This window comes from Elephantulus edwardii, unplaced genomic scaffold (assembly GCF_000299155.1).
Source record: "Elephantulus edwardii isolate Elephantulus edwardi_28Jun2011 unplaced genomic scaffold, EleEdw1.0 scaffold00214, whole genome shotgun sequence".
In the NCBI taxonomy this organism is placed as follows: Eukaryota; Metazoa; Chordata; class Mammalia; order Macroscelidea; family Macroscelididae; genus Elephantulus; species Elephantulus edwardii.
In genome coordinates, this window is record NW_006399964.1 from 4183354 (window position 1) to 4192578 (window position 9225).

Genomic DNA, 9225 nt, shown 5'->3' on the forward strand with positions numbered 1-9225 from the left:
CTCTAAAGTACTCAAGAGCAACGGTGTCTCTTTGGAGACAAAGGTGTGCCTGATACAGGCCATGGTCTTTGCAATCACTTGTTATGCATCAGAGAGTTAGACAATGACTAGGGAGGACAGAAGGATAATTGACGCCTTTGAGCTGTGGTGCTGGAGAAGAGTATTGAATGTACCATGGACTGCCAAGAAAACAAGCAGATTCATCCTTGAGAGGGTTAAACGAGGCTACTCCTTAGGGGCAAAGATTCTGGGGCTTCTTCTGACATACTTTGGACATGTTGCAAGGAGAGACAGGTCTGTGGAGAGGGACATCATGCTGGGTAGAGTAGAGGGACAGCACAGGAGGGAAAGACCCTCTATGAGGTGGATTGATTCAGTGACTGGGGTAGTCGGGATGGGTGTGTCAGCGGCAATGCGATTAGCACAGGATAGGGCAGGGTTTAGGGCTGTTGTACATAGGGTCGCTATGAGTAGCAAAGGACTTGACGGCACATAACAACAAAAACAGCAACATACTTGGACCAGGAGGCAGTTGTCAGAACAGAGCAAGGAAACACTGCATGGTTCAAAATTGGGAAGGGTATACGCCAGGGATGTGTCCTATCTCCATACCTTTTCAATCTATATGTGGTACAGATCATCTGGGAGGCTGGGCTTTATGGGAAGGAATGTGGTATCAGAATTGGAGGAAGATTCATCAACAACCTGCATTATGCAGATGACACAATCCTGCTTGCTGAAACTGAGGAGGATCTGAAGTGCTTGCTGCAAAAGGTCAAGGACTGCAGCTTTCAATATAGATTGAAGTTCAATATCAAGAAAACAAAGATTTTCACCACTGGGCCAATTGGCAGCACCATGATAGATGGGGCAGAGATTGAGATTGTTAACAGCTTTAATTTGCTTGGCTCCACAAACAACACTCTTGGTACCTGCAGCCAGGAAATAAAAAAACAAATTGCATTGGGAAAGTCTGCTGTCAGGGGCATCTCTAGAGTACTGAAGAACAAGTAAGGTGTGCCTGATCCTGGCCATGGTCTTCGCAATTACGTTCTATGCATCAGAAAGCTGGATAATGACTAGGGATGATAGAAGCAGAATTGATGCCTTTGAGTTGTTGTGCTGGGGAAGAGTACTAACTATACCATGGACTGCTAAAAGATCAAACCGTTTCATGCTGAAGAGGGTGAAACCAGGCTGCTCCTAGGAAGCAAGGATTCTGAAGCTCCATCTGACAAACTTTGGGAATGTGGCAAGGAGGGACCAGTCCTTGGAGAGGGACATTATGCTTGGGAGGGTGGAGGGATGACACAGGAGGGGAAGACTCTTGATAAGATGGATTGACTCAGTGCCTGTGGTAATGGGAGTGGGGGGTAGGTGTGTCCAAGACAATGAAGTTGGCTCAGGACAGAGCAGGGTTTAGAGCTGTTGTACATAGGGTCGCTTTGAGTGGCAGGCAACTTGACAGCACAGAACAACAACATTCCTTGGAGACGGAGAGGAAGGCTTTCAATGGATTGACGCAGTGACTGAAGCCATGGGCTTGAGTATGTCAGAGACGGGGAGGACGGCACGGGACAGGACAGGGTGCAGATCTGCTCATAGGGTTGCTATAGTCACAGTCGACTTAATGGCACTCAACAACAACAAACTGCATGGGACGATATTGCTCGTCTTTCTTCCGAAGAACTGCTGATGGTTATGAACTCCTTACCAGCTAGGCCACATGCGGACGCACCCCAGGACACTTTTCTTCCAACTGACTGGCTGCTCACACGAGATCATTAAACGAAGGATGACTATATAGTGCCAAACTACCACAGTAGAACCACAACCTAGCCAAGCTCTCACATAACATTAACCATGGCACAGGCTGACGAGTAGCTCTAAGTGAAGCCTGAGAGAGGGCAGAAGTAACAAATTATTTTGAAGAAGCAACAGCACAACTTCACAGAGCCTCTTGGGGTATCGCTTGAGCATGGCGTGTATTGCTTCCACTCTTCATCAATTGACCGAAGCAAGGCACATGGTCAAGCCAGTTATCAACGAGTGGAGGTGTGTTCTTTCCCCATTAAAGGCATTGGGTAGGCTGTGAAGTCTTCTCTGGGAGGCTAGTGAATAAACAGAAATAGCACTTCAGTCTAGCTTCACATTTCCTTTTCTCTTCTATTTTTCAGCTTCTACAAGCCATATTTTCCATTTTATATGATCAAGGTAAAAAATCTGTATTGTCTCCCTTATAATTACTGCTAAATGCTCTTCAGTGCTTTCTCTGTAGCTTGTTTTAGAAGCTTAAGAAGCACTGAATACCTATTACGTTACTAAGACAAAATAAATATTCTTCACATAAACATTCGTCCAGTAGAAGCTAAACCCTCATACTGCGTCACTGCCCCAGGGGCATGTTTAAAAAGTCTTTCTTACAGTCTATCCCTTCTTCAAAATCAGGCTGCACTTTAATTTGCCGTGTTTTCTTTGGATTACATTTTACATTCATATCTTTCTGTTTCTGCTTTTCCTGACGTTTCTCCAATAAGAATTTGCAGAATAAACATGGTTTTTCTCTGCCATTTTCCTTAGATTCCCTCAGACTCTTTCTTATGTCATTTATTGCTTGGAATCTTTTCACTTTCTCTCTGAAGTCTGTTGACCTCTTGGTCTCCTCAGGCCGGTCACTGCATTTCCAGATCTTGATAGGTTCATATAGAACTTTCCTTATTATCTATAGTTACATCGCCACTTTTTGGTGTATTCTCTGGTTTTTATCATGCTCTTAACTTTTTTTTATCATGCCCTTAACTAATTATACTCTTTCTTCTGTCCTCTTCTCACCCTAAATTAGATGGGTTGACACAGTGACGCAGCAACTGCCCCAAGTATGTCAGAGATGGTGAGGGCGGCACAGGCTAGGACAGGGTGCATGCAGCTCTGTTGCTCAACTCAAGAGCATCTAACAACTCCCTATTCTCGGGGCTTCATTTCTGCAGTCCCTGAGCCTTGGATCCTAACGAATATTGGCTGTTCCCCAGGCCTGCTAAGCATGTTCATCCTGTGGTTGCTTTCTATGGGTGCCCTGAATTGAACCCACTGTTTCTTGGACCCCGTATCTTCTTTCTAGGTAGCCCTGGTGAGGTAATCCGTATGGTGCTGTGCCAAGAGCCGCTAGCAAAAGGCCAAGCCTCTCGGTGGTTTGAACCCATCAGTGGCTCCTCGGGAGAAAGCCCTCCATCAGTGGACAATCTCTAGTGGGATTTACAGTCTCAGAAAGGTTCCAACTCTACAGAAATGAAATGGTATCTTCTTTCTAGGTTTGATCCCTTATATTAATGAAATACATGCTTGTAACTTCCTTTAAAAGGTGAAGGAGGAAGAGGTGAACTTTTAGGTCCTTAAATCCTCAGGTGTGCCACACAAAAGGAGTACATCAAATATTAGCCAGCTCATCTGTACTGCCAACTGGAGGAGCACAATCCTAGTCAATGTGCAATCATTTATAACAGAGCAAAAAGACATTTATAGTACTTGCTACACTCAAGGAATTTAAAACTTATTTAAATACAGAATAAATTCAAGAAACATTGCTGTTGTTGCTGTTATGTGCCATCGAGTCGCCTGAAACTCATAGCGACCCTGTGTACAACAGCTCTGAACCCTGTTCTATCCTGAATCAACCTTACTGTCTCTGCACACCTGATCTCATTAACTCAGGCACTGAATCAATCCATCTCAACGAGGGTCTTCCTCTCTTGCACTGTCCCTCCACCCTCCCAAGTATGACGTCCCTCTCCAAGGACTGGTCCCTCCTTGCAACATGTCCAAAGTATGTCAGACGAAGCTTCAGAATCCTTGCCTCCAAGGAGCAGCCAGATCTCACCCTCTCTAGCATGAACCTGTTTGTTCTCCTAGCAGTCCATGGTATATTAATACTCTTCTCCAGCACCACAGCTCAAAGGTCTCATTCTCCTTCTATCATCCCTAAGTTATTGTCCAGTTTTCTGATGCATAGCACATAACTGCAAAGACCATGGCCTGGATAAGGCACACCTTAGTCTCCAGACTAACATCATTGCTCTTCAGTACTCTGGAGATGCCCCTGATAGCAGACTTTCCCAATGCAATTTGTTTTTTATTTCCTGGCTGCTGGGGCCAGAGTGTTAACAAAAAGTCATCGTTCAAAAGCTGCCATGAGGCAGGCCAGGATTAATCATCAATCTGAGCCCCAAGCCCAGAGGAACGAGCCCCAGAAGCCAGGTCAGGCTGTGGTGCTTTTACCAGGGAATGAAGACTTCAGCTGAGCTTCAAAGAATGGGCAGTATATTAGAAAGAGAGTAAGTATGATTAATTGTCAACACTAGACTAACAGCCTACATTAGTTGGATGCAATTGCTACCAGTAAAAGAAGGCCCTCCTCCTCCCATTTTCCCTGTCATTACTCAAATTGTCAACATTTGCACTTGTCCAAATCAGGGAAGATAATTCCATTTTAAAAAGCATCATTTTACCCCTAACCACTAAACAAAGTTGCTGGTTATTTCTGGGCAGAACAATCAACTCTAACTATTTGAATGAATTATTGCTTATTAATATCCTTTGTTGGAACATGAAGCTGCTAAGAGTGATATTTAGGAGATGAGTTCTTTGTATAATTTTTATTATTGTTCAACATCTTCTTTCCCCCTTCCCCCCTTCCCCAGCCCACTCCGCAGTGCACCCCTTGTTCCAGATTGTTGTTATACATATAATGCCTAGTCATATATTCTTTTCAGATAGTTCTTCCCCTAGTCTGATCTAATGCAGTGTTCATTATCTATTGACTCTTCCCCCATTCTCTCCCCAACACCCCCCCATGCCTGTCCTATATTGTAACAACTGTGTTATTCAGTATTTGTCCTTTCGTGACTGAGATATCTCACTCAGCATAATGTCCTCCAGGCTATGTTGTGTATTGTTTTACAACTTACTGTTCCTCAGTGCTGCATAGTATTCTGTTGTGTGAATGTACCATAGTTTTTCTACCCATTCATTTTTTTAATGGGCACTTGAGTTGCTGCCATCTCTTTGCTTTTGTAAATAACATACAGCAATAAACATGGGTGTGCATTACTAGGAGAGTTTTGCTGAGCAAAACTGGCGGTGACTCTCTCTTGCCCCTTATTTTAAACTGTTCCAGTGAGGAATGAGACTGACCACAAACTGCTTCTCATTCCAGCCACTCCCTGGGTGAGGACATGTGCCACTGTGATGATACACTGTGAGTGCCCTGCATGTACGTGGGAGCCACCAGGAGAGAGATGAGTCTTCACTCAGTGCCACACCCGGACTCACAGCCAGTGTGCAAACAAGGAGACCGGAGGACAAGAAGCTTCCAGAATGAGCATGGAGTCTCTGGATCGTGGCAGAGGAGTGAAGATGGTGAGTAAGTGGTTGGGCCATGTGGTGAATTTTCTCTGCAAATCTATTCCTAACCACTCCCTTTGGGAAGCTTTCTATGAACCACAGAGGGGCTCATTGACTCTAGAACACTCCTTTCCTTCTGCCATTGTTCAAAACAAGCCTGCAGAGCACCCACTGCTGTGGACTCCACTCTCACGCCTCTCTCCTGTGGACCCCGCTCTCACTCTTGCCTCTCTCCTGCGCACCGGGCTCTTACTCATGCCTCTCTCTGCTTTCTCAAGAGCTCTCTCTCCCAGAGAGTGACGGTTGGATTTGCCTGCACTGAGCCACCGAGGTCTCCTTGCAAACACCATCACAGTATTTGTTGGATCCCAACAAAAGTTGCTTCATTTTCCTAAACCGTCCATGGTGTTGGCCATATGTCACTAGACGTGACAGTCTCGTCACGTCCCCAGCACCTGTCACAGGTGCCCTGTGGTTGCTGAGTGAACGTAGGAGGGAAATGAAAGCTCAGGGCCAGACTATTCGGTCGCTGTGGGGTTCAGATAAACCAGAGTCCCTGCGTCACACAAATAGTTAAGAGATGCCTCAAAAAGAAGTCCCTGTGGCGAGCTCTGGTGGTCTAGTGGCAGGAAACTGCACTGCAATCCCAGAGGTGCGTGGTTCAAATCCACCAGATGCTCTGCTGAAGAAGGAGGAACAATCGCCTCCTGTACCAGTCAGATCCAATTTGACGGTACACACATAAAATAAAATAAAATAAGTCCCTGGCAATCCATTTCGGGGGGGAGTAGGAGGAGGGGAAGGCTAATAAAATCCCATGGAGCTCTGGTGGCCTAGTGGTAAGGAGCTGTGCTGCCATTACAAAGGCATGTGGTTTGAATCCACCAGCTGCTCTGCAGGAGAAATATGGGAAATCTCCTCCTGTGCAATTTATTGCCTCTGAAAACCCACTGGAGAGTCAGCTGTGAGACAGTTCCCGGTCGAAGACAATAGCAAAGTCCTGCAGAGCAGAGACATTTGGGAGACAAGTGGACAAGAACTGCTTCCTGGTTCAGGTGTGATCTGGGCCAAGTGGTGGATTCGGGAGCTGGGTCCATTCAAAGTAATCTGAGAAAGCTACAAAACAAATGCCCAAAACCACAGGCGAGGTTGGCTTGGTTTGTCAGGCAGACTTCTGCTGAAGGTTGAGAGGAACCTGAGTGTGTGGACATCAACAAGTACACAAAAGCAAAGGTCCTGGAGCCTCCACTGCACCCTGCAGAAGCCCCTTTGCCCAGACATGAGACGCTGCTGAACTCCTGAGAAGGTGAGAAGGACTCCCCTATGTCCCTTCACCCCCTGAACACTTCTTGTTCAGCAGATCCCACATTTCAACATCCTAGCAACATGTAACAAGGAACTCTGGCGGCCTAGTGGTAAGAAGCTGCACCGCAGTCCCAAAGGCACACAGTTCAAATCCCCCAGCTGCTCTACTGGAGAAGGAGGAGTAATCTCCAGTGCCATTTACTGCCTCTGAAAACCCACTGGAGGGTCAGCTACAAGCGGTTCCTGCAGCACACAAGACAACAGCCACCTGAAAAGGGATGAGCTTCTGTCTGACCTGTGAGACCCTCACCACCACCCAGGATTGAGGACCCCCATTCAGTGTGGAGAGCAGGCAGGACAGCCAGTGCACTGTCAACAGCCGCAAAATCAAAGCAAAACTTCCCCAATAGAGCAAACGAAAAATCAGAGTCCACACTCGTGGCTCACCTGATTTATTATGGCTGCAGCTAGCCTGTTTGCCCCTCTCTCTGTTTTTTCCTGAAAAGTTTCTAACAAAAATTCCATGGGACTGATAAAAGGAAGTGTAAAAGCAAGAAAAGCTCGATCCCTGGGGGCAGAAGGCCCGGCAGCGCAGATTGCTGAGGAAAGATGCTGGCAAGAGCAGGAGTCAGCACGAAGAAGGGACCCAACCCGGGGCTCCGGGTGCAGTTAGCAGTCTGTGACTGGCTGCGAAAGAAAAGGTAGTGCTTCAAACCACCCAGTAATTTCACAGACGACCTGGCAAACTACTCCCATAAACAAAATCGCGCCCACAGAGCAGTTCCGTCCTGTAACACGTAGGAAACTGGCTGGACAGCACCAGATGGGATTTTGGTTGAAGGTGATGTGTGTGCGCGCGCGCATGAGCGAACACACACACACACACACACACACACACACACACACACACGGACAGCGCCGCCTCCTGGGGTGGTTTCTTCACCCAGCAGCAACCTGCCCCTTCCACTGGGCATCAATGCTCTGATACCTCCAAATGGCACAGGGTGGCATTGACTTCGCCACTTTAAAAAAACGCAATCAAGAAGCATCCCCACTCCTACCTTTACACTCACTGGGGAGAGGGACACCCGTTTGCTTTTGCACCAGCAGGTGGAGATTTCTGACAGGACTGGACAGACGTCAGCCCCCTCTCTGAGACTAAAGGAAAGGCAGGATGGCACTCAGTGGGGGCAGGAGGTGCTGTTGGGGCATGATGGAAGTCAGGCCCACCTAGCCGACTGCGCACACAGTTGCGCCACTCTGGCTACCACAGCTCCCTGGGGCAGAGAGGCAGTGGACAGAGAGAACAGAGGAAGAACAGTGTCAGCGCAGGTGGGTGTGAGCCCCACAAACCTAGCCGCACAGCCCACCCCCACGCCCAGCAGGGTATTAATGGGAGTCTGAGTGAGAATGTGAGAAAACACCAAAGTCAACTAAACACCCACTTCCTGTCACCCTTTTCTCTGGGGAACTGGGGCCATCCAATGCTTACTGGTCTTCTCCAAGAGAAGAAAATGTGGCCTGCCGTGCCGCCCAGCGCGAGAGGATCAGCCTCCCAGCCCGCCAAGGGCCCGGGCCAAGTTGGCGAGCTGGGAGACGGGGTGTCGTGAATGAAGGCAGAGATTTGGTGTAGGTTAGGGAAAGGTCAGGAAAAACTCCTTTCCTTCTTTCGAAGCCAGAATGGGACCAAAAATCCCACGGGTGCGCTCTCCACTTCAATACGAACGGAAGGTGAGGTCTAGACCCCTCACGCTAATAAAATCATCCCCATGCCGGGCGGGCGCCCTTGAGGAATGCTGGCGGAAGCGTGGCCAGGGCACGACTGCAGGGCGTCCCTTGAGCCCCGCATGTGCCCCCCTTTTCGTGGCTTAGTCAACTTCTCTGACGCTGGGTCAGTATCGCTGCTGGTTGCCGAGTCGATGTCCTCCAGCCTAGAACCCTGGCCCCTCGGAGAAAGGGACTCGCGGGAGGGCACGTGCGCACGGCTGGGAGGAGGGAAGGGTAGGGGCACTCTCAGGGGAGCCAGGGCCGCTCCCCACAGGCTCCAACATTCTCCCCAAAGTTTCCTGTGTGCAGCACCTCTTACCCCAGGACCTTGCACACGGCACGAGGTGGCGGCCCAGTGGGGTAACGGCCCCGGAAGAGGGGTCTCCACCGTGCGCTCAGCCCCGCACGCTCCCCACCCTCCAGCAGGAGTGGTGGCCCCCCCGTTTCTTTCTTACCGAGTCCTGGCACGAAAGTGTTGAGGAAGAGGCAAATGACCGCCACCGGGAAAGGCATGTAGGGGATGGCGGCGCGCAGGGGCCCCTTCTTCTCACGGACCTGCACGACAACCCCACTGGAGGATGCCCCCCGGGGGTCGGTCGTCGCCGCCGCCACCGTTTCGGCGTCCTTGTGCGAGGCTTCCATAGCCGCGTGCGCTCAGCGCCAGCCGGGCAGCGACCGGGGTGCGCCCTGCGTGCGGGTGCGCGGGGCGGGGGGCTCTGCTCCGAGCGAGGGCAGAGGGGGCGCGAGGCGAGGAAC

The 9225-nt window shown here is 49.2% G+C and overlaps 1 protein-coding gene across 1 annotated transcript in view; it reads right to left on the bottom strand.

Annotated features, from left to right (window-relative positions):
- Positions 1-9111, bottom strand: part of LOC102863855 (chromosome unknown open reading frame, human C1orf95) — a 109531-nt gene extending 100420 nt beyond the window's left edge. Inside the window, exon 1 of the mRNA XM_006897762.1 lies at positions 8925-9111. Coding sequence (XP_006897824.1) covers positions 8925-9111 — 187 coding nt within the window. The remainder of the gene's footprint in view (positions 1-8924) is intronic.
- Positions 9112-9225: the final 114 nt, after the last annotated feature.